General features: G+C 44.6%; 1 protein-coding gene across 3 annotated transcripts in view; it reads right to left on the reverse strand.

Annotated features, from left to right (window-relative positions):
• MAP3K13 (mitogen-activated protein kinase kinase kinase 13) overlaps positions 1-26,613 on the reverse strand; it is a 229,474-nt gene that overhangs the window by 31,282 nt on the left and 171,579 nt on the right. For all 3 annotated transcript variants that reach the window (XM_073551551.1, XM_073551553.1, XM_073551552.1), the window contains exons 4-9: positions 15,462-15,653; positions 15,148-15,306; positions 13,119-13,277; positions 8,807-8,915; positions 4,837-4,946; positions 4,439-4,555 (exon numbers count right to left, since the gene is read on the reverse strand). In XM_073551551.1, the coding sequence (XP_073407652.1) occupies positions 4,439-4,555; positions 4,837-4,946; positions 8,807-8,915; positions 13,119-13,277; positions 15,148-15,306; positions 15,462-15,653 (846 nt within the window). The remainder of the gene's footprint in view (positions 1-4,438; positions 4,556-4,836; positions 4,947-8,806; positions 8,916-13,118; positions 13,278-15,147; positions 15,307-15,461; positions 15,654-26,613) is intronic.

Here is a 26,613-nt window from a genome sequence, read left to right on the forward strand (position 1 = left end):
TACCCCGGACATACACACACACACACACACACATACATACACACACACACACATACATACACACACTTGAGCTTTATATATTAGATATAATTTATTTTTTACAGAAATATACAGTACTAGCTGAATAGCCCGGTGCTGCCCGAGCATAGTAACTGACTACGGTTAGTTATAAGAAATTTTAATGATTATATCTATATGTATAAAACTGAGTGTATAGCCCCACCCACTTCGCATAGCCACATTCAATATAATATCCCACATCATCTCATCAGCCAGAGCTACCGGACTACTGTCCCTAATATCCCACATCGTCCCATCAGCAAGAGCCACCGGACTACTACCCTTTTTATCCCACATCATCCCATCAGAGCTACCAGACTACTACCCCTAATATCCCACATCATCCCATCAGCCAGACCCATCTGACTACTACCACTAATATCCCACATCATCACGTCAGCCAGAGCCACCAGACTACTACCCCTAATATCCCACATCTTCCCATCAGCCTGGGGTCAGAACCAGAGCACTGAGTGGAACGGTCCTAACTTCCATACCGGGGATCCCTTTAAGAGAGGCCTGGTGTCAGAACCAGAGTGCTGAGTGGATTTGCCCTGAATTCCATACCCATGATCCCTTTAAAAGAAGCCTGGGGTGAGAATCAGAGCACTGAGGGACTTACCCTAACTCCCATAATGGAGATCCCTTTAAGAGGGGCCTTGGGTCAGAACCAGAGCGCTGAGTGGATTTGCCCTAACTTCCATACTGGGGATCCCTTTAAGAGAGCCTGGGATTAGAACCAGAGCGCTGAGTGGATTTGCCTGACTTCCATACAGGAGATCCCTTTAAGAGAGCCTGGGGTCAGTACCAGAGCATTTGAAGGCAATTGCCCTGACTTCCATACCGGGGATCCCTTTAAGAGAGGCCTGGGGTCAGAACCAAAGCGCTGGATGGATTTGCCCTGACTTCCATACTGGAGATCCCTTTAAGAAAGGCCTGGGCTCAGTACCTAAGCGCAGAGTGGATTTTCCCTAACTTCCATACCAATGATCCCTTTAAGAGACCCTGGGGTCAGAACAACAGCGCTGAGTGGAACAGTCCTAACTTCCATACCGGAGATCCCCAGAGAGGCCTGGGGTCAAAACCAAAGTGCTGAATGGATTTACCCCAACTTCCATACCAATGATCCCTTTAAGAGAAGCCTGGGGTCAGTAGCAGAGTGTTGAGGGATTTGCCCTAACTTCCATACTGGAGATCCCTTTAAGAGGGAAGATGTGCCTATGGGGTGGAGGATGTATGATGGGGATATGGGCACGGGAGGGGGGGATTCATTTATGTCATGTGCTCTCTGCTCCTTTTTGGGGGGGGAAGACAATGGCTGGGATATATATATATGTGGACCTGTCCTGTGTGACATGAACCGCAGGCCAGTAACTAAAACAACAAGACACGGCACGTATAACTGTCCTGTGTGACACGACCCACAGGCCGGTAACTAAAACAACAAGACAAGGAGAAGGGAAACAGTTACAATGGTGGGCACTGTGACAGGGAACGGGGACGTGGAGACCTCCTGCACTCCCCTGAGTCAGTGACCCTAACACTCCTAACGTTCCCTGGGCCGGTTCCACACCGGGTGCCAATCAGGATACCTGTCACCCTAGCACACCCTACACCTATCCCTTGCTAGGGAGCTGGGTGGTGCAGGCACTGGCCCCACCGCTGTACTAATACACACCAGGGAAAAATGCAAACAGGGAAACACCACTTAGCTTTACTCTGTTGCACTTGCTCCTGGCAACAGAGTCCACCACCAGAATGCAGCTCTCCTCCTGAATCACTGCCACCAAGCTCTGTCAGAACTACATGGAAATCCCCTATGACTCCTTCCACACCAGGGCTAAGACAATGCTGCAAGAAACGCTCTCCAGCTCCTTCCTCCACCAAGGATGGTTGAAATGAACACTATCACCAACACTGATTGCAACACCTGTGACTCTTTTATAGCAGAGCCAGAGCAATCACACCTGCATTATAATCATGTGCGCTTAACTAAGGAAACCAGAGTGCAATGACGCTCACCACCACCGGGGGCAAACTTAGAACAAAAGACACCACAGTGCAATAATCCTAATGGCCACTGGGGGCAAAAACCAAACTTAAGCAGAGCTTAAGAAAAAAAAAGGTTATCTGTGCTTTTTATTAGTCCTGATCCAGCATGGATCATGACACATATACACTCACTGGCCACTTTATTAGGTACACCTGTCCAACTGTGTGTTAAGACTTAATTTCTAATCAGCCAATCACATGGCGGCAACTCAGTGCATTTAGGCATGTAGACATGGTCAAGACAATCTCCTGCAGTTCAAACCGAGCATCAGTATGGGGAAGAAAGGTGATTTGAGTGCCTTTGAACGTGGCATGATTGTTGGTGCCAGAAGGGCTGGTCTGAGAATTTCAGAAACTGCTGATCTACTGGGATTTTCACGCACAACCATCTCTAGGGTTTACAGAGAATGGTCCGAAAAAGAAAAAAAATCCAGTGAGCGGCAGTTCTGTGGCCGGAAATGCCATGTTGATGCCAGAGGTCAGAGGAGAATGGGCAGACTGGTTCGAGCTGATAGAAAGGCAACAGTGACTCAAATTGCCACCCGTTACAACCAAGGTAGGCAGAAGAGCATCTCTGAACGCACAGTGCGTCGAACTTTGAGGCAGATGGGCTACAGCAGCAGAAGACCACACTGGGTACCACTCCTCTCAGCTAAGAACAGGAAGCTGAGGCTACAATTTGCACAAGCTCATCGAAATTGGACAGTAGAAGATTGGAAAAACGTTGCCTGGTCTGATGAGTCTCGATTTCTGCTGCGACATTCGGATGGTAGGGTCAGAATTTGGCGTAAACAACATGAAAGCATGGATCCATCCTGCCTTGTATCAACGGTTCAGGCTGGTGGTGGTGGTGTCATGGTGTGTGGAATTTTTTCTGGGCACTCTTTGGGCCCCTTGGTACCAATTGAGCATCGTTGCAACGCCACAGCCTACCTGAGTATTGTTGCTGACCATGTCCATCCCTTTATGACCACAATGTACCCAACATCTGATGGCTACTTTCAGCAGGATAATGCGCCATGTCATAAAGCTCGAATCATCTCAGATTGGTTTCTTGAACATGACAATGAGTTTACTGTACTCAAATGGCCTCCTCAGTCACCAGATCTCAATCCAATAGAGCATCTTTGGGATGTGGTGGAACGGGAGATTCGCATCAGGGATGTGCAGCCGACAAATCTGCGCCAACTGTGTGATGCCATCATGTCAATATGGTCCAAAATCTCTGAGGAATGCTTCCAGCACCTTGTTGAATCTCTGCCAAGAAGAATTGAGGCAGTTCTGAAGGCAAAAGGGGGTCCAACCCCTTACTAGCATGGTGTACCTAATAAAGTGGCCAGTGAGTGTATATATATATGTATATATATATATATATATATATATATATATATATATATGTATGTATGTATATATATATATATATATATATATATATCTATATAATGTGGGCGCAAAGTTTTTTGGATTTTTTGGACACATACACTTTTGGTTCAATACAATATATGTCGTGTAAGTAAGCAGCACCTCAATAGGAATAGAGTACACGTCACTCCGTCTTCGAGTTGCACGGAAAAGGATACCACTCCTCAAAACGTATAGTATAAGAAATTCCGGCACTCAAAAGAAGTATATGCAGAAGAAATTTATTTGTACAATAGATTCTCCCAAAGTCATGTGACGTTTCGGTCTACAACTCAGACCTTCATCAGACTAGAGATATGGAGATATGTGTGAGTATGGAAAGTACATGGAAGGCAGCCACGATAAGTAGCAATATTCTCCTTTTTAGGAAGGGGGGGGGATCAAGGGGCTTAACCACGGGGCACCCCAGCCCCCCTGTCAGCGCTGCATACACTCCTGACTATGTGCCCACAGGGACTTTCTCCCTTTGTCCCAAGACCTTGATCTCTTACCCCCCCCTAAAAAGGAGAATATTGCTACTTATCGTGGCTGCCTTCCATGGACTTTCCATGCTCACACATATCTCCATACCTCTAGTCTGATGAAGGTCTGAGTTGTAGACCGAAACGTCCCATGATTTTGGGAGAATCTGTTGTACAAATAAATTTCTTCTGCATATACTTCTTTTGCGTGCTGGAATTTCTTATACTAAGCAGCACTTCAATTGGATATTGAAAACTAAAGAACTTTTTATTAGCCCATGTGGGTTTCTAAAAACTCCTTTATTTTTTCATACCTAATTCGAGTGCTGCTTATTTTTCTCCCTATATATTTCTCTCAATATTTTGGAGAAAAATGAAAAATTAGCAGTACTTATTGTGATACAGAACATACATAGCCTAACAGTCTAACTTTTCTCTGGTACCTGATGAGTTCTTTTTCACGGACCTCCAGTTGTAACATGATTGCACTCAACTCCATGTATAAGTTATTGGCTCTCTCGAGCTTACGTTCGTAGTGTTCACGGATATCCAACGCATGCCTGGTGGGGATTTACAATTTTAGCTCAAACACCAATAGGGAAAAAACAAATACTATGACCAGAAAATGGACTAATACTGTAGTTTCTCTATTGCTACATTACAGACTCGGGAAATATTTATAACAAGATAGATCAAGCCCCTATCAATAAATCCTTTTTCCTTCTTTCTGTGCTAACAGAAACTTTGGAATAATCATCTCTAATATATTTATAAATTCCACATACTGTAAACCATACTTTATGAAAAAAACAAAAATCATATACTCAAGTTCTTGACTTACCGCAGTTCTTCTCTGCGCCTACGGATCAGCTCCTCATCCAGTCGATGGATACAGGTCCCCTCACTCTTGATTTTCTCAAAATGCTTCTTGACTTCTTCTCTCCATTCAGCCTTAAATGGATGAAGGAAAATTGTGTCATATAGCTCAGCTCATTTTTTAGGCCCTTACTATATGTCGTTTGTCACATTGTCCAATGGATGCTGTGTTACAGAAGTATTCTCCTCTACAACTTATGCTTACGAAAGAATAACTCAGTAAGATGGTACTGTTTGGAGGACAGGATATGGCGCGTAGACTTATTTACTACGTTTTTTGCATTTTTTTGCCACTCATTTTTTTATTTTATTTTTTGGCCACCAAATTTTTTTGCCATTCTAAAATATAAAACTTAAAGCGGGATAATATGTATGTTCAAAGACAGAGGTTTTGCTAAGGGTTCGAAAGGCAAAAACAGGAGAAATCTGGTCAGTCTGAGGAACTGAAGTAATAAAGCAGTAGATTAGGACGCTGCAGAGAGCGGAAGCACTCTAGTTCTGGAAGGTTATTAAAGCTCTTTCAGAGGAGCTGACAATACAAGAGGAGCATAATATGTGCACAAATGCTGCAGCCACTTCAGCCGTCATCAGAGCAGAAAAATGGGCTATTTTTGTCTTGAGCTGAAAACCTCTGAGTCATGTGCGCACGGAGGAGGCTGCATCAGCTTGCACATTATCTGTAATGTTCAAGAAGTGCACTGACTCACCTGGAGGCTGCAGGGGGGCTTGTTTCTACACAAAAGATATAATGATTCCTATGCTCCCCCCACATAATCTGTATCATCTGCATGCAATCCCCATCTCCAAAAAAAAAAAAACAAGTCAAACAATTGGATTCTAACTGCTATGAAACATTATATTAAATGATAATTTTACCTACAAATTTTAATGGATTTTTTTTCATTTGGAGGGGTTGTCCAAGAGGCTAAAAAGGTACTGCATTTTTCGTTTTACACCCAACAAACAGCACCACTCCTCATAGTTTGTGTCTAGTGCTGCAGCTCACACCCATGTACTTGAGGGTTGGTAAACTTGCAAAGCCATAATCTTATACAAATCATGTCTGATTTTAACAATTTTTTACAATGATACCTTTTGCACAGTGAAGCTATCCAACGTAGAACAACTGCTGCCAATGATTGACTGCAGTGGTTACATGTCGCTATGACCAGAACAGGATGACTACTTCATCCAAACACTGGCTGCAGCATTGGCTGAAATAAGCAGGTGACTTGGATATCGCTAGAAGAAGATTAGTAATTTGCTTTATTTTATTTATTAGAATCTACTGCATGATTTTTTTTAACAAGGGGTGGAAACTGCTTTAGGCCTCCTTCACAAGTGTTAGTGATTCCTGTACAGGAAAAATCAGTACTGGTGAGATCCATGGTCCATGTCCATATGTACGTATGTGACATGTATCCATTTGCTGTCTGTGTGTCACATCTATGTGGCATCTGTGTGCCATCCATGTGCCTGTGTGACACATACAGGCACCTGGGAAAAGCGGTACAGTTTGCGCTGTGCTAGCGGTGACGTCATGAAGGTTACCCCATTTCATCGGCTGGCTCACAGTGAACTGAGTGTGGGAACAGCTGACAGTGACCGGAGGTAGCCTCTATGACATTACCGCTCATCACTGAATCTACGCCCCAAGCTCAGCTCAGTGTCTCCTGGATGTCAGTGTGCATCATGCCACTGTTCATCAAGACATCCAGATGTAGCAGAGATGGATTACGGCATGGGACAAATGGATTATCTTCTTGTCCGACAAGTGAGGAATATTTTTTTAATTACTTTCATTTTTGCATAATAAATGGGAAAAAGATGGTCAGGAAGTATTTATTTCAAATAAAGGATTTTCTTCTTGTTGTTGGAAATATCCCTGGCACCTTCCCAAACTATCAATATCAACCCACAGCTTTCTGTCTAGCCTTTGCTGGTTAGAATTTATAGGGGGAACCTACATTTTTTTTCTGGAGTACCCCGTAAGCTAACCAGTAAAAGCTAAGCAAACAGCTCAGCTGTGAGCTCTTATTAATAGCTTGGGAACCTTTTGGGACATTGTCCCCTTTCCCAGATTAGTAGCTTCAGCCCCCAGCTGTGGGTTTTCCCTCTGCTGGTTATCAAAATTATGTGGGAGCGCACTCCATTTTTATAATTAATTATTTATTTTACACACAATTTACACAGTGGGTGCTGAATACAACTCCCATTATTGTTACCTAGTGGCACTGATCACAGTGAGACTAGGCAACAATGATCAGAGCTGTCTTCAGGAGCCGGCGCCTGGAAACAGCGCTCACTGTACTGCTTTTTCCCCGGTGCCGGTGTCATGCTGACGACACACAGATGTCCTCCATGTGTCATCAGTGTGAATGTGTGCGGCCCGCATTTTGTCCATGGTGCACGTTAAAAAGGGACGTTTGCGGGTTTTTCACATGGATGCACGGCCGTCGGAAAAACCGGACACGTGCACACCACCATGGTATACAATGGATGTGCGTGTGTCCCTAATTGAGGTCCTTAATTATCGGACCGCATATAGGCACAAAACATGAACTTGTAAAGAGGGTCTTATCTATTAACAAATATAATAAATTTAAATACAAGGGGTTTTCTGGCTTTAACAGCTCTTGAATAGTAGAATGTTCTGGTGAATGTTCTGGAAATAGTCTTCAAATGTTTATTTATCCTGCAATGAAGAATTGCATGGATCTGAGCTGACCACACAGATGTGACATGATGCTTTTTCGCAAATAGATTGGTGGTTTTGAGATGGGGACTCCCTCTTTTCCATGCATTGCCTGGAATAGCTAAACATTTTCCAAAGGAAATAAATCAAAAGTGAATACAATGCAACAGCAAAGTGCTTAACTCTGTCCAGAAATTTAGGCTGTGTGCCCACGTTGCGTTTTTTTAAGCATTTCCGCAGCGTTTGTGCCGGCTCAGACGCTGCAGAAACGCTTAAAAGAAGCTTCACATTAAATTGCATGCACTTTTTGGCTTTTTGTGCCAATGCATGCGTTTTTAAGCGCTCAGGAATCGCTTAGCGGCTAAAAACGCAGCATGCTCATTAATTTCCGCATTGCTGAGCGTTTTTAGCCTTTTCCAATGTTCCCAGAAAGCGCGCGTAAAAAAACGCGTAAAAAACGTGCGTCTTTTGTGCAAGAAACGCGCGGAAATAAATGTTTCCTGAGCTTTTAAAAACACTAACGTGGGCACATAGCCTCAAAGCGGTTTCCCCTTTCAGCATTCTGCATAGCAGAATACTGTGTTTCTAAATTTCTAACACCTTAATCGTAGTGTGCCGAATGCTGAATGGGGAAAAAACCCTTTAAGAACTTTTTTTTTTTAGCAAACCTGAAAGATAATGCTGTAACAAGATCCAGGCAATGTCCAACACTGCCATGATCCAGATCTCCATAACTCATTGTTATTGAACTACTTGCACTTAAGGCTGAGTGCAGACGGACATTTTAGCCCTGCAGATTTTTCCGCGCAGAATGGAAGAAATTCGCAGGTCAAATGACCTGCATTTTTCCTGCGGATTTCTTCCATTTTTCCTGCGGTTTTCTTGCGGTTTTCCACTGCGGTTTTCCCCCTGCGGATTTGGTGACAGGAGAGATGGAAAACCGCACAAAAGAAGTAACATGCTGCGGATTTTGTACCGCGGAAAAATCCGCAGCGTCTGCACAGCGGGTTTTTTTTTCATTCATTTTAAGGCTACTGTACATCACAATGCGGATATGCAACGTTTCTGCACGGTAAAATCCGCTGCGGATCCACTGCAAATCTGCATCGTGTGCACATGGCCTAAAGAGGAAATGAAGGAGAAAAATCTGGTTGGGTTGTTCTACCTTTAGACAGTACTTGTTACATTGCAGTAACCTGTAAAAAGCAATAAAAAAAATATAGTAATATAGCAATCATACCTGCGATTTAAAATACGTCTCCTGCGGTGTCCCCAGGACGTCAGCTGAGGCTATGTCCAGGTGCATGAGGATCTGTCTGAAAGATGGACGATTCCTGGGTTTGCTTTGCCTGTGAAGTGCAATTGAAGACTGTTCATTTGAGAATCTCACATTAAATGCGAAGCATATCTCTGATATCACAATTGGCGTTATTAATATTTTACATTATATTATTATACTGCATAACTGATGTAGCAGCTTTCACAATCTCTATGTGAACATAGCCTTACTCTGGCAGACCCGGAAAGACAATGAATTACATACAGGCTTGGCAAAACTGCATTCCTATTAAAACTACTGAAATATATAAAAAAAAAACCTGTATCTGGTTTTTTATATACAGAATTTAATAATACTAACTTTCTTAAGTAGAAAACATTAAATAGGTTGTCCAGGACTATTTTTTTTTTTTTACTATGGGCTTAAAAACTGACAAGCAGGTATTGGCTAACGAAGGCAACTACCTGCCTGTTCTACTCAGTGCTGGCTCAGAGCTGTCACTGACGGCTCAGAGCTGTCACCGACCGCTCCTGCTGGAGATTCAGCTTCTCCACGTCTACAGAACAGCTCTAAAGGCCCCTTTACATTTAGCGATGCACCAGCGATCCCGACCACGATATGACCCGGTCAGGATCGCTGGTGCATCACTAAATGGTCGCTAGTGAGCTGCCAAACAGGCAGATCTCACCAGCGATGCAGCAGCCGGCGGTTGCACTTACCTTTCAGACACTGCAAGGGTGTCCGTCTTCTGCCTGCATCCATGGCTCGCTCATGGGCGACAGCAGGAAGCTGACGATGAGAAATGGACCAGGCCGATCTCGCGCGATCAGCGATAGCCAGCGGGGGAGCCGGTCGGCGGTAAGTATCACTAGTATACTAGTATCTACTAGTATCACTAGTAAGCTGCGTCACAAAATCGGTGATGCTTTAGCGATATTGCTAGCGATATCGCTATGTGTAAAGCCCCCTTAAGGGTACCGTCACATTTAGCGATGCACCAGAGATCCCGACCACGATACGACACGGTCAGGATCGCTGGTGCATCGCTAAATGGTCGCTAGTGAGCTGCCAAACAGGCAGATCTCACCAGCGATGCAGCAGCGGTCGGCGGTCGTTACTTACCTGTCAGACGCGGCGATGAAGACGTCCTCCTGCCCGCGTCCACGCGTTGCTCATCGGCGCCAGCAGGAAGCCCAGCAAGAAGTGGCCGACAATAAACAGCCCAGGACGTTCTCGCGCGATCAGTGATAGACAGCGGGGGAGCCGGTCGGAAGTAAGTATCACACTTAGTGATATCGCTAGCAATATCGCTGCTGCGTCACAAAATCGGTGACGCTTAAGCGATATCGCTAGCGATCTTGCTTAGTGTGACGGGGCCCTTACTCTTCAAAGCTGCTCTGTCGATGGTGTGACTGCTGATATCATGCTGATTGAAATCTCCCTTCAGTTAGTAGAATGATATATTCAGTCACGCCCATCAATAGAGCAGAGCAGAAGAGGAGTTGCTGCTTTGTCGACATGATGGTAGCAGAAGCCGCAAAATTGGTCTGTGACCACCAGCAGGGATCGGCATCGGGCACAACAGGTGGATCGTTAGCAACTACCCTTTTTTAATTTCTTAGACCCATAGTAAAAAAAAAGTTAAATAGTACTGTATAACATCTTTAAATGGTTACTGTTTTTTTTCTATAAGCACATAGCCTGGGTAGGGGAAAAACAGCCCTAAATCAGCCCTGGGGATCACAGCAGTCATACAGACCTCTGCTAGAAAGTGATGGCTGTCATCTTGTGTGATGCAAAATACCTCTTTAACTTGCATATATATATATGTATTTATTTTAATTTAAGCAAAATGAAAATACAAAATATTTCATGTATACAGATATGTTAGAATGATCTGCTTATGAACATCATTCACAAATCCAATATCCCAGCCTGCATATCATTTCCAGTGATTAGCATAGCCTGCATGAAATATTAATACACATATTGTGCACGAGATCCTAACGATGTAATTTATGTAAAAACAGTCGTATAATTAACATCTCTGTAGGTAGAAGAAGTGATGATTAAAATTAGAATGCTGAATAGATGAACTGGGGTAATTACTGTATAGACGATGTAGATAAATGTGTCACAGTACAGCATAATGGGCCTCAGATATGTTATGTATTCTGATTAATTCCAGGATTTATTTCACAAATTATATAAATATTGCTGACGTCATGGGACAGACATCACAGCCAGAAAATGGCTGGAGAAAAAAGTGAGTAAACAGTGACAGCGGTGGACCGGAGACTGACTATCTATGACATTGCTCCAGTATTCCATGGCCAATGCTCTATATGCTTTTAAACACCAAGAGGCACCAAGGGAGCATCGCCACCGAAACAGCTCCCAATGCAACCACGTGCTAAACTTACATTCTTGACATGCTTGTTACACACATTTTCCATTACCTCTACCATCCTGGGTATACTGATTGGCAAGGCTTTTCATTACTTGCTACCTTGCCCAATTTCCACAATCCTCATTCCTTCTTATTCTACCCCATTCTTCCCTAGCTCATGAAGTTGCATTTTTTGGGCATTTCCTGATGATGTTGTATGAAGTCTGCTATATACTTTATCTGTAACAAACTTTATTGCTACTTTATTCAGATAGTAGCATGGGGATAGAAAAATAGCTGATACTTTTCTAATCTGGTTGACTCTAAATCGGAGATAAGAGTCTACATTTATCTACCATTAAGAGACAGCCAGACTCGAAATGCATCAAATAGTTTTCTATGCCCATGCTACTAATTGAATGAAGTCTAAATAAAGAATTTATTGCTTTTAATTTACTTTTCTCCACTCAAAAACCTTTCTCATCACTTTGAATAAAGTTGCTTGATAACTCACAATGGAGTGAACTGCAGGTGAAACGGCAAGAATAAGTGATTGTTCAGGGAAACAATGGAAAGACCGCAGAAGTACAGGGTCAGTGCGGTTCACAGTTGGAGCATAACCACTGCGTGTGAACAAGGTAAATCATACTAGCAGCACTGCAAACTGCAAATGAGTTTTGGATAATATCACTTTTTTGTGGCAGAGTCTCCAATTTTTCCTCTCATTTCAATGAATGAAGATCACCTGGTCAAAAGCAATATTAAAATATATATTTAAAATTTTGGTATACGGTCCTCTGAAAATGTAATTGGCAGTCAGCATGGCATTGCTGAGCCCAGTGATTGGCTGCAGCAGTTATGTGCACAGTAATTGTGACGTCGCCCTTGCAGCCTGTAGTAACGTGACATTGTAGGGAAGGTGACCTGACGGACGGACTTGTCAGAATAGAGAAAGGAAGGTTTGCACAGTTTAGACAGGTGTCAGCTATTACAGTGGGGAAACATCTAGGAAAGTGTAGTGGACGTGCAGTACCTTGGGTTGACCATTAGAGGGCAGGGAGGAGTGTGAGCATAGAACTTGACATCAGCTTAGGGCTTAAGAAACCGTTGGTCATGGGGGCGGAGTTACAGGGAACCGGGAAAGATATAAATTTGACAGGAGGGTTCCAGAAAGTTCCAGTCCCCAGGGGAAGCTCAAGTGATGAGGACACTGTGACAGTTGTAGCACTGTGAGGAAAACCCAACCAGGGGGACTGAGGAGAGAGAAAGTCAGGGGGGTGGTCCTGACACGAAGTACCGCAGTATAGACGAGGCTCCGGGTGTAGGACACCGTGTTTGGAACGACATGCGACCAGTAACATTACTGTTGGTGTACAGGCCTACGGCATCCACAGTGACGGAGCTGTCAGAAGCGTCACAGAGTGAAGAAGGGGACGGTACGTATATAGACGTCCCTGGAGAAAGCACGGTGTCCCCTTGTGTATTGTAACCGGAGTGCTGTGAAAGAAGTGCGGTGTACTGTGAGGCCGTCTGGCGGACGGCGAGAGAGATTAAACTTGGACCTGTTGCACCCGAAACTTGCCTCCAGCTTGTGTCGGTAAGTCACTGCGCGGTATACAGAGGGACCACCCCCCAGCCCGGCCCACCAACCCTACAACATCACCACTGTAGCTTGACAATAACGAGTAAGGGCAGTGGCGGAGAGGGAGTACTGCTACTGTGGTGAGCAGGTAAATCTTATTTTAATATTTTAACAATGGCCATGCCAAAAAAATATATAAGTGTGAAGTGCAAAAATTGTTCTGGGTTATAGATGTTTTGTAAGTTTTCATTTAATTTAATTATGTTCTTCGGTATTTTTCAGACAATAGAGACATCACTTACCACGTCTGCTTCATGAGGATTTTAAAGCCATCTGGACAAGTAGAAGGAACTGGAAGATGGAGACTGTTGCTTCCTACACCCCAAATAATGGCTGAAGAGTCCACATCCTTGTACGGGATCTCTCCAGTTAACAGCTCCCACAGCAAGACCCCAAAAGACCTGACAAATCATGAGAGCAAAGTTATTACACCACCACATCCCACAGCGCAGATAAATAACTGTACGTGATATGGTGGTGGGCCATCTCCTTTAACAACAGAATACACGCCAAACATGAGGCCCAAACTAAGATATCCACGTGAGCCATCACAAACAAACCCATTACCCTAAAACCAAAGCGTGTTTTGCCCTAGCAAGACCGAGTCAGGAATCATGATTTGTTTTGTCCCTTTTGAAATTAGTGGTCAAGCAAACAGCAGAGCCACAATGAATCAGTAGGTAGCCCACATGCTGCGGTATGATGCCTCTGTTAGATAAATTATATCTACGTCATAATATGGCACCAAATTGAATATGCAACTATTTTTTTTCTGCATGTCTTCCTAATACATTAAAGGCATGTGGATTTAGAGTTGTAGAGTAGGGCCCCATAAACATCTATTGAAGCTTTATTATAGCTCTGAACAACTTGGAAAATACAGTACATGGAGCCTTAATACAGTGATGTACAAGACATTTTAAATCCCCAGTGTTAACCCCTTTCTGACATCGGACATAATAGTACGTCGATGTCGCACACCCTCGCTTTGATGTGGGCTCCGGTGCTGAGCCCACATCTTTTCCTGGATAAGTCAGCTGTTTTGGATAGCTGACATTTTCCTATAACAACCGCAGGTGGAATCGCGATCCACCCGTGGTTGTTAACTAGTTAAATGCCGCTGTCAAACTCTGACAGCAGCATTTAACACGCGCTTATGGCAAGCGCACCGGAAATCCATCCATCGGTGACCCCCCGTTACATGATCACGGGTCACCGATGGGTTGGCATGACAACCAGAGATCTCCAGCAGACCTCTATGATTGTCACTGCCAGATTGCTATGAGCGCCACCCAAGTGAGTAATTCTGCTACATACAGGAGATCTGACCATCGCCTGTATGTAGCAGAGCCGATAAGGTTATGGCAACTTCTAGTCTCCCATGGAGATTTTTGAAGCATGCCAAAAGTAAATAAAAAATGTTTTTAAAAGATAAAAAATTTTAAAAATATATAAAAGTTGAAATCACCCCCCTTTCTCCCCATTCAAAATTAAACAAAAAAAATCAAATATACACATATTTGGTATTGCCCCGTTCAGAATCGCCCGATCTATCAAGAAAAGAATTAACCTGATCGCTAAATGGCGTAACCAGAAACAAATCAAAACGCCAGAATTAAAATGCAATAACGGGCGATCAAAAGATCATATCTGCACCAAAATAGTATCATTAAAAAGTCAGTTTAGCAAGCAAAAAATAAGCCCTCACCCAACCCGAGATCAGGAAAAATGACGACGCTATGGGTATCGGAAAATGGGGAAATATTTTTTTTTTAACAAACTTTAGGATTTTTTTTCACCACTGAGTTAAAAAAAACCTAGACATGTTTGGTGCCTATGAACTCACAGTGACCTGGATAATTATAATGGCAGGTCAGTTTTTGCATTTAGTGAACATAGTAAAAAAAGCAAAACGAAAAATCAATTGTGGAATTGCACTTTTTTTTGCATTTTCATCACACTTAGAATTTTTTCCCATTTTCCAGTACATAATATGTTAAAACCAATGATGTCGTTCAAAAGTACATCTCGTCCCACAAAAAACAAGACCTCACATGGCCATATTGACCGAAGAATAAAAAAAAAGCTTTGGCTCTGGGAAGAAGGGGAGCAAAAAAGCGAAAAACGCAAACCGAAAATACCTCCGGTCATGAAGGGGTTAAAGTCTTAATATTTTAATCTTTAATAAATTACATAAATCTAAGAAATATGACCAGATATGAGAGGAGTGAACAGGACACACATATGTTAGATACAATAGCGGCTACTTACCAAATGTCCACTTTCTCTGAGACGGGCTCATTGCGGATAACCTCAGGAGCCATCCATGCCACAGTGCCAGCAAATGACATCTTGGTGCTTTTATCACTAAGTTCTTTGGACGTTCCAAAGTCCGAAATCTTCACTGCATCTGTGTGGGTGACTAGGACACTGGAAGGGATACAATTATACTCAGTATTGGCCTTCGAAGAACGCTATGGAGATTAACATCAGCAAAGAGAATAATTTGGCTTGGCCATATAATACTTCTATCAATAATAATGCTAATCTGCCATCTTTTGCATTGTGAAATATTTTAAACTTACTTGGGTGATTTGAGATCCCTGTGGATTATCTTGTGCAGGTGGAGATAGTTCATGCCGCTAGCGATTCCACTTGACCAGTCCACCAGGAGTCTAGGGGTGACCTTTCTTCCAGCCCGGAGCACCTCATAAAGCTGTCCATGGGCACAGTACTCCATGATAAGGCAGTAACATGGAGCCTGCGTGCAGACACCTCTGTATGGAGCACAGAAAAGAGTACAAGAGATCAGATTAGTAATATGAGCCATGAACTCCTCACTTATGACTAAAATATATCTAGCAAGTTAGATGTGATATTATAATATGTTCTCGCAGTAAATTCTAATGGTTGGAGCTATAGGGCTCTTCCCAGACTCAACATTTTCACCTATACACAGGATAGATGATAATTGTCTGATTGCTGGGACCCCTCCATCACTAGAAAGGGGGTCCATGCCCCTTAATCCTCTTTCTTTTAAGTGAAGAGGAGTTTTAATGGAGTGGTGGTTGAGCATGTGTGCTCTTGCTCATTTAGTGTCTTGACTATAATGGAAACATCTGAGCCTTGTACTCATCTATCACTATTAGTCCCATAGGCGGGGAAAGAGTCAGCAGTGTGCATGTTTGACTACCCCACCAATCAAACTTGTCAATACCTGGACAAAAAGTATTGGGACCTCTGTGATGGTATGATATGTTATGTGGGTATCATTTTATCATTTTGTGTCTATTTATATTTTACGGATTTCCATAGTGTTCTCCTGTTGCCCTGTGTCATTCCGTGTATTCCCCATATTGTCTATAGTCTCAATTACCTTCCAAAAGTCTGATAATTGAATTAGCTCACTTACTGTCTGCAGTCTGACTGTATATATGCCTCTTGATGAACGCCCTGCAGTGCCTTAATCCCCAAAGCATCTTTGTTAGGACTTGGAGGCCTGAAAACCGCCCCAACCTGTCTGACTACCCCTGGACATAAGGAGGGGGCTGGGGAGGACAGGAGCTGTACAAGTCAGACCGTGTGTTGTGATGATCATGTGAAGATGGCACATCAGAGAGAATGGGAAGCATATGGACCCATTTTATTCTCTGTCTGCTGGATTATTGGACTCTCATCTCCTTGGACATTCATCCTGTTACTGAACTGCATTTGTGTTCTGGACTATTGTATCCTCAGTGTGATGGATTGTTTATGGACCTTTTAGTTTTGCCTATAATAAAGGTCTTGGGATTGTTCATACTTCCCTCACTTTATTGATTGTGTTGTATCGGAGAAGGACCCCATGAGAACTGGTGGCAGCAGTGGGATCAATAGAGTGTAACCCAATGGAGAACCACCCACAGAGTGAGTACAGAAATTGGACTGTATCCAGTTTACAGGAGAGAGCCAGAGACCTGGGCCTGAACTACCAGGGACTGACTAAAGAAGCCTTAATTGACCTTCTGGTGGGTGCTAGCCCAGCCACCTCTTTCCAGATGTCTGAAGGACAAGCACTGGAGACAGGGATCCCCACCCCAAAAAGCCAGTGGTTGGTGTGGTACGAAGAAGATATGGCGGTTCTGGGTCCAGGCATCTCTCAGGAGTATAAGGGAGAGGCTGCCCACCGGGCACAGTGGAGACAAGAAGCAATGGAGCTTGAAAAAGGGAGTAATGCAATGTGGAGTGTAAACCCAACGATCCGGGAGCCTGTACGGATCACCCCGACAGAGTTTAAGCCATTTGATGACGCTTCTGGAGATGTGGAGGGGTTCTTCAAGGACTTTGAGCAGCAGTGTGCTGAGATGGAGGTGTCCCACTCTGACAGGATGCGTTTGTTAGTGGGACTCCTGAACGGAAGCATAGCGGAGGCTTACCGAACCATTGACTCACAGCGGAATCAGGATTATAACACTGTAAAGCAGTCTATCCTGGATTACCATGCTATCACCCCAGACTCATATAGGGCCAAGTTCCGAGACCTCCCATGCACCACGGGGGGATCATTTAGGATGTATGCACATAAGATGTCCCAGGCATGTCGGAGATGGCTGGAAGCAGAAAACGCCTTTACTGTGGAAGATGGGCATTCCTTATAAAACAATTTCTGGCCAAGGACCCCACAGAGGCACGGGAATGGGTCCAGGAGCGCACGCCGTGTACCATGGATAGAGCTGTAGCCCTGGCCGATGAAGCCCTTACTATCTGACCGCAAGGGAGGAGGTTTCTGGACAATGAACCACGGCCTGCTCCCGCGCCCCGTCCCCCTCAGATTATATCTGCCCTTCCACCTAGTCACAAGCCGATGACAATCACGCCTCACAATCCTGGACCCCAACAGTTCCAACCACAACCTGGGGGTATCACAGAGAGGAGATGTTATGGGTGTGGGCAACCTGCAAATTTGCAGTTTGGCTGTCCCTCAAGGATTCGGAGGGAGCCCCACACAGCCCCACCTCGTCCAGTGCATCTTGTGCATTCCATCCCACCTGAGGAAGAGCAACCACCACCCCCACCAGAGAAGACCACCGACCACGGCACCATAGATACCCCTCCTGGAGTGTACGGACTCCGGCCTTTGTCCTTTAGCTACCCAGAGCAACAGCAACACCACCTGCAGGATGTCTTAATTGATGGATACAAAGTGTCAGGATTTAGAGACACGGGTGCATTCCTGACTATTGCTGACCCCTGTGTGGTTCGACCCGAGGCAATTCACCAGGGTCCGGGAATTCCCATTGTCCTGGCGGGGGGTGCCCGCAAATATATAGAGTGAGTTTCTGTGTGTTTGGATTATGGTTGTGAGAAAAACTGTGTTGGATTGGAGTTATGGGTGGACTTTCTGTAGAACTACATTGGGGAGTTACAGAGCCAATTTGTGAGAGCAGTCACCTGACTACAGGCCCTTCAAGCACTACGTCATCTGGACCTCTCCAGGGAGCAACCACCATGAACCCATCAGAGTTGGTAAGCGATACGTTCGCTGCTACTACATAGGGAGAGTCTTGGGACAGACAGGAGTTTAGGAGAGAAATAGAGGGTGACACTACCTTAGCAGCTCTTAGGCGAAAGGTAGAAACTGGGCACATGGGAGATAATGAGGATGGCTTCACTGGAGAAAACGGACTGTATTATCGTGTAACAAAGGTCAGTGACAAGGGCAACCTTGACTCAATGACCAGGCAACTCATTGTCCCTCAGAAGTACAGAGCACAGCTACTCCAACTGGCCCATGACATCCCCTTGGCTGGACATCAAGGGAGGAAAAGGACTGAAAAGAGACTCACCCAAAGTTTTTAATGGCCTGTCATCTTGCAGTCAGTAGCTCATTATTGCCGCACCTGCGATGTGTGCCAGTGAATGCGGCATCCAGGAGCTCAACATAAGGTACCCCTGCAATCCCTGCCCATAATTGAAGAACCATTTCAGCATGTAGCTGTCGACATCAGGACCTCTGGCTCACCCCAGCCAGTCGGGGAAAAAATCTATCCTGACAGTGGTGGGTTATGCCACTCGGTATCCTGAAGCTGTGGCCCTGTCCAGTATTACAGCAGTAAAGGTAGCCGAGGCCCTTGTTACCATCTTTACCCAGGTAGGGTTTGCTAGTGAAATATTATCAGATCAAGGCACTCAGTTCATGTCAGATCTGGTCCAGTCCCTATGGCATACCTGTGGTGTTCGAGCCATTCGCACCACCCCATATTACCCGCAGACCAACGGACAATGTGAACGCTTTAATGGAACCCTAAAAAATATGCTGAGGGCTTTTGCTGACGTTTAAAAAGACTGGGAAAAATACCTGCCACATCTCCTCTTCGTCTATCGGGAGGTTCCCCAAGAGTCCACAGGGTTTTCTCCCTTCGAACTACTGTTTAGCCGGAAGGTCCGTGGGCCTCTCACTCTTCTGAAAGAACATTTGGAGGGAGACATCTGAGATACCGGAATGCCTATCATTCCCTATGTTCTAGAGTTCAGAGACTGTCTCGCCCAGCTAGCTACCTTGGCTAAAGAACATCAGCAAATGGCCCAGTCCAGACAAAAAACCTGGTATGACCGTAATTCCAGGACCCGGTAATTTATGGAAGGACAACAAGTGCTCATGATTACTGCTTCCCCCGCCAACAAGCTTCAAGCAGTGTGGGAAGGCCCTTATCAGGTTGTCAAGAAAATTAATGACACTAACTACGTTTTTGCCCTGGATTCTAGTGGTCGACGACAGAAAACCGTCAACATTAACATGCTGAAAGAATACCACAACCGATCTCTACCTGTTCTAGCCATCTGCCACCCCCTTAGTGATACCGCTGACGAGTGTCTCACCGAACTTTTCCAGGCTGCCCAAGCAGGAGGATCAATGGAACAAGTGCCCCTGGGCTCCCATTTATTGGATATACAAAAGGACGATATTTTCGCCATACTAAGGCCGAGGGCTGCTGCTTTCTTCTCAAAGCAGGGGAAGACTACTCTCACCAGCCACCATGAGGAAACCCCCGGACAACGCCCCATCCAGCAGGCTGCCTGCCGGGTTCCAGAGGCTGTACAAGTCATGATAAAGGACGAACTGGAGGAGATGAAATGACTGGGAGTTGTTCAGCCATCTCACAGATCTTGGGCCTCTCCTGTCGTCCTGGTCCCCAAGAAGGATGGTACAACACGATTCTGCGTTGATTACAGACGATTAAATGATGCCACCAAGAGTGATGCTTACCCCATGCCTAGGAATGATGATCTATTGGATCATCTGGCCAGTGCCCAATTTGTGACCACGTTAGACTTGAGCAAGGGGTACTGGCAGATACCCCTAACAGAGGACGCTCTGGAGCGCTCGACCTTCATTACTCCATTTGGGCTTTTTGAGTTCTGGGAAAGCCCTTTGGGATGAACACTGCCCCCGCTACTTTCCAGAGACTGGTAGATCGACTGTTAGAAGAATGTCAGGACTTTGCCTGTACTTACTTGGATGACATTTCCATTTTTAGCACAACCTGGGAGGAACATCTTAAACACTTGAGCATAGTACTAGACTGTATCCTTACTGCAGGGCTGACCATTCGCCCTGATAAATGCCAAATAGGGATGGCTGAGGTGCAGTACCTCGGGCATAGAGTAGGGGGTGGGACTCTCAGGCATGAGCCTGCCAAGGTGGAAGCCATTAGCAACTGGTGTAGACTCCAGACTAAAAAGCAGGTACTTGCATTTTTAGGACCAGCTGGTGGTTACTATTGAAAATTCGGTTCTAATTTCAGCACTTTGGCCAAGCCCCTAACCAACCTAACCTGCAAGAACATGCCTAGGAATGTGATGTGGACAACTGCATGTGAGGATGCCTTTTCAGCATTAAAGACCGCCCTCATCACTGCTCCTGTCTTGGCTGCCCCTGATTAGAAGCGCAGGTTTCTCGTGCAGACAGATGCATCCACCTTTGGGATTGGGGCAGTACTTAGCTAAGTGAACGCTGCCGGAGAAGAACATCCTGTTGCTTTTGCCAGTCGGAAACTACTGGATTGGGAAGTTGCCTATGCCACTATTGAAAAGGTGTGCCTTGCCTTCGTATGGGCGTTAAAAAAATTTCAGCCATACTTGTATGGAAGAGACTTTACAATTGTTACAGACCACAACCCCCTCACATGGCTGAACCGCGTATCGGGGGACAATGGAAGATTGCTGCGGTGGAGCTTATCCTTACAACCCTACAGCTTTTCCATCCAATACAAGCGGGGAAGCCAACACCAGAACGCTGATGGACTGTCTCGACAAGAAGAACTATAGGCTCCCCAGGCTGACCTACCCCTGCCATTGTACAAGGAACTATAAACGATTGAGCAATGTGGACTAAAGTGAGCGGGCCAGAGGTCTGTGTAGACCTCATTGCGTGCTCACTTATTATGAGGGGGGAGAGGTTGTGATGGTATGATATTTAATGTGAGTATCATTTTGTGTCTATTTATATTTTACGGATTTCCATAGTGTTCTCCTGTTGCCCTATATCATTCCGTGTATTCCCCATATTGTCTAGAGTCTCAATTACCTTCCAAAAGTCTGATAATTGAATTAGCTCACTTAAGGGCCAGTCACACTAAGCGATATCACAAGCAATATCGCTTTAACGTCACTGGTTGTGTGACGTTATAATGACATTGCTAGCGATATCGCTATGTCTGATACTTACCTCCAACCGGCTCCCCCGCTGGCTATCACTGATCGAGCGAGAACGTCCTGGGCTGTTTCTCATCATCAGCTTCCTGCTGGGCTTCGCGTGGACACGGGCGGGAGGACGTCAGGATCGTCTCGTCTGACAGGTAAGTAGCGACCCCCGACCGCTGCTATGTCGCTGGTGAGATCTGCCTGTGTGGCAGCTCACTAGCGACCACTTAGCGATGCACCAGCGATCCTGACCGCATCATATCGCTGGTCGGGATCGCTGGTGCATCGCTAAGTGTGACAGTGCCTTTACAGTCTGCAGCCTGACTGTATCTATGCCTCTTGCTGAACCCCCTGCAGTGCCTTAATCCCCAAGTCTGAATACCCCTGACATAAGGAGGGGGCTGGGGAGGACAGGAGCTGTACAAGTCAGACCGTGTGTGGTGATGATCGTGTGAAGACGGCACATCAGAGAGAAGGAGAGGCATATGGACCCATTATATGCTCTGTCTGCTGGATTATTGGACTCTCATCTCCTTGGACATTCATCCTGTTACTGAACTACATTTGTGTTCTGGACTATTGTATCCTTAGTGTGGTGGATTGTTTATGGACCTTTCAGTTTTGCCTATAATAAAGGTCTTTGAATTGTTCACACTTCCCTCGCTCTGTTGATTGTGTGGTATCGGAGAAGGAGCCTGTGACACCTCTTAATCATTGAATTCATGTTTTTCATTCAGTCCCATAGTCAAACATGGATAAAATCCTAGCCAAATAGTCGACTGTTACAAAAATTTGTGAAATAATCGGTCTTTTTAAAGAACGTCCTGAATATATGCTTAGCCCAGTAGTTGGATGCCACAATTGCAACAAGTGAGTTTGTAAAATTTCTCCACTCCGAAATATTCCACGATCAACTATGAGTGGTATTATTGAACTAGCCTCAAAGTTAAAGGGCAGGGATCACCCGGTGCTGAGGAGCATGGTTCATAAAAGTTACCGCCCATTTGCTGACTCAATAACTGTAGAGCTACAAAGCTCTTCTGGCATTAACATCAGCACTAAGAGTGTGCTGGCAGCTTCATATAATGGGTTTCTATGGCCAAGCAGCTGCATATAAGCACAATGCCAATCACTGGATGGAGTGGTGAACTCTGGAATATAGTAATCTTGTTGAATAATGATTTGCACTTGCTTATCTGGGAGTCTGATGACGAGTCTGAGTTTGGCAAGTACCAGGTGAACATCATCTGCTTGACTACTTTGTGCCAACTATGAAGTTTGATGGAGGAAGGATAATACTATGGAACTATCTTACAGGTGTTCCATAATTCATTTCTCTTTCCCTCAAGGAAATCAAAGATAACTGCAGACAGAAACATTTAGATAATTCATTTTTTCTCCCTTTTTATTTTATAATTGTGATAAGTATTTGTCTGTCATTTTTTTTTTACCTTTTTATATCTTTTCTTGTAAGCACTGTAATTTTATATTAAAGCTTAAAAACTTTAATAAGATTGGTGCTAAAGAATCCATAGCCTTTTAGAGACTGTGTGGTCTTCTAGTAACATATTTTGGGGACTCATCGCTCTGTCTTTTTGATGAGTGGTGGAAAGCAGTATTGCGTATCTGTGTTGTGTAGTCTGTGTAGGGGATGTGATTTATGTTCACTTTATAGCCTATACTGTTGAGTGCTGGACTGAGTGAGAGGCGTGAGGACATAAATTAAGCCATGCAGACATTCATGTCATATGCTGAGAAGTGTGTATGTGACATTCAGCATACCAAGACATTTTGGATAATTCTTTACCTCCAACTTTATGGGAACATTTTAGGAAAGGCCCTTCTCTTTCCCAACATGACTGTATATAGTGCACAAAGCAATGTCCATAAAGGTATGGTTTGAGCGTTTGGTACCAACTTGATTGGCCAAACAGAACCCTAATCTCAACTCCATTGGGATGTCCTAAAACAGAGATTGAAAGCCCGGCCCTCCCTTCAAACATCAGTGTCTAATCTCACAAATTCTCTCCTGGATGAATGGGCAAAAATCTTCTAAGACAATTCATTATTTTGTAGAAAGCCATCCCAGATGAGTAAAAGCTGATCTAGCTGCAAAGGGGAGATCAACTTCATATTAGTGTCTGTGGGTTTCGAATGAGATATCATAAAAGCTCTTCTGCGTGTAATGTGTAAGCGTCCCATTACTTTTGTCCATTTGGTGTATGTGAATAAGGGATAAATGTTGATTATGTGAAAAACATTTTAATACCTCCTATGCAATAATCAGACATCTGCGAAGCAATGATATTACACATGTGACTGACAATAGGTTGTATAGCATGCCAATTTAAAAGTTACATGGGTGGAGTTGTTGAATATATTCTCATCTAGCACAGTAAAATGTTACATTTTTTCACTAATTATAAAAAATAAAATCACCAGTAACCATAAGTTCCTTTGTAGTCCACAATCATTAAGTTGTTAAAAATACATTTCAGCTTTTTCTTGAAAAAGTAGGTCACAGCCCCTTGTGATCTCCATTATAGCTCCAATATAAGTTGTCAGCTTCTACACTAGACAGGCCTGCTTATCAGGAGTTTTTTACATCTAGACATACAGGTAAGGAGAACTTTGGGAGCTGTAATAGTGGTTATACTCTTTGTCAATTACTTTCCCAATGGTCCTAAAGGCTTTCTCCACTTTTGACAGTTCCTTTTTGTTTTTGTTAAAATTATACTGTAGGATCGCAGGTACGTAGGATGCAGTGACGAGTCGGAGATGGAGTAAGAGCAAGCTCAACTTTTATATATAGATTATATGGATAAATGGTAAAGCTGACAATAGTTTTTTACGCAGGGAAGTTAGACACAGATTCACATATAACACGATATCAACCAGTACGGCAAGTGCCGGTAACTATATGGCCGCGATATGGCCGACTACGGGTCCTTGGACTATAAACAAAGTGTCACTTATCAATCTCTGATGTCCTGCAGAGGCGTTGTCCGGGAGATGTCTGGTTGGCGTCTCAGCCGCTGGGTCCAGCCAAAGTAGAGTTGATGTAGGCTTCGGGCGGCCCCACGCCCGGGTGCTGAGAGGGCGCAACAGGCTCCAGGCTGGTTCCCCACAGTTGGGGCTGTCTCTTTGGGAGGCAAGGCCGAGGTGGCCGCAGGCCTCAGTGTACAGTCCGCAGCAGCCGCAGGCCTCGGCGTACAGGCCACGGTCTGGAGCAGGGCAGTGGCAGCCACGGGTCTCGGCATACAGGCCGTAGCTGCGGTATGGAGCGGGGCAGCGGCGGCTGTGGATATCGGTGAACAGGCTGCAGCCGTGGTATGGAGCGGGCAGTGGCGGCTGCGGGTCTCGGCATACAGGTCGCAGCCGCGGTATGGAGCGGGGCAGTGGCAGCCGCGGGTCTCGGCATATATCCTCCTCGTGCTGCTCGGCACCGTCCTCTCCTCCGGTCAGGCGAGCCCCTGTCCTGTCTGTCTGGAAAGTGCTGACTCACTCTCGCTCTCCAGTGCCACCTAGACTCCTCCTTCCTGTCTCTTGTCTCTCTCCACGCCGAGTCCCTTCCGCTGGTCTCCTGCGCTCGTTTTACAGTTGCCCCGCCCCCTTTCTTTGTCCCACCTCCACTTCTCCTGGATGAGTTTTGGTCCCAGACTGTAACTACTTCCCCCAGGAAAATACCCTCTGGGAACCTGGGCGACGGCCCCCCTAGTTCCGGCCCGGCCACACAGCGTGCCTTTATTCCGGGGCCTTCTCTCCTACACTACCACAAAATAGGCTATGCATTCGGTGTTGTGGTGTTGAGAACATCAGCACTCAGCTTTACTCTTTGGTGGAACCAAAAGCAAGTGGTCAATTCTCCTGCTGTACCACTGCATGATAAACTATGTTTAATCCATGGACAGGCTGGGTCCATCAAAGAGAATGAGAAGGAGAGAGAGAGAGATACTCTAGATAAGAGCTATCCATTCTGGCTGATGTCACAACAAGGTTTTTTAAACCAGAAAAACCCATAAACTAATGATAAGTTAATCAAAATTTTTCATAACTCGGACGAAGTAGATGACTTACAGGAAAATCTGTTATCCTTCAGATTTTGCATTAGTCTAGAATCATAGAATCATAGAATCGTAGAGTTCGAAGGGACCTCCTGGGCCATCTGGTCCAACCCCCTGCTCAAAGCAGGATTCGCTAAATCATCCCAGTCAGATATCTGTCCAGCCTCTGTTTGAAGACTTCCATTGAAGGAGAACTCACCACTTCTCGTGGCAGCTTGTTCCACTCATTGATCACTCTAACTGTCAAAAAGTTTTTTCTAATATCTAATCTGTGTCTCCTCCCATTCAGTTTCATCCCATTGCTTCAAGTCTTTCCTTATGCAAATGAGAATAAAGTTGATCCTTCTACAATGTGACAGCCCTTTAGATATTTGTAGACAGCTATTAAGTCTCCTCTCAGTCTTCTCTTTTGCAAACTAAACATTTCCAAATCCTGCAACCTTTCCTCATAAGACAGGGTTTGCAGACCGGTCACCATTCTGGCCGCTCTTTTCTGAACTTGCTCCAGTTTGTTGATGTCTTTTTTAAAATGTGGTGCCCAAAACTGGACACAATATTGCAGATGAGGTCTGACCAAAGAGGAGTAGAGGGAAATAATGACTTCACGTGATCTAGACTGTATGCTTCTGTTAATACATCCTAGAATTGCATTTGCCTTTTTTGCTGCTGCATCAAACTGTTGACTCATATTCAGTATGTGATCTATTAGTATACCCAAGTCTTTTTCACATGTGCTGTTGCTTAGCCCTATTCCTCCCATTCTGTATATGCTTTTTTCATATTTATTGCCCAGATGTAGTACTTTGCATTTTTCCCTGTTAAAAACCATTCTGTTAGTTGCTGCCCACTTCTCCAGTTTATTTATATCTTTTTGAATCCTCTATCTCTTCTCTAGTATTAGCTATCCCGCCTAGCTTTGTGTCATCAGCAAATTTAATCAGTTTACCCTCAATTCCTTCAATTCTAGCCTGATGAAGAGACCTGTGTAGTC

The sequence above is a fragment of the Dendrobates tinctorius genome, unplaced genomic scaffold (genome assembly GCF_039654945.1).
Source record: "Dendrobates tinctorius isolate UK_male_01 unplaced genomic scaffold, ASM3965494v1 ptg000177l, whole genome shotgun sequence".
NCBI lineage: Eukaryota > Metazoa > Chordata > Amphibia > Anura > Dendrobatidae > Dendrobates > Dendrobates tinctorius.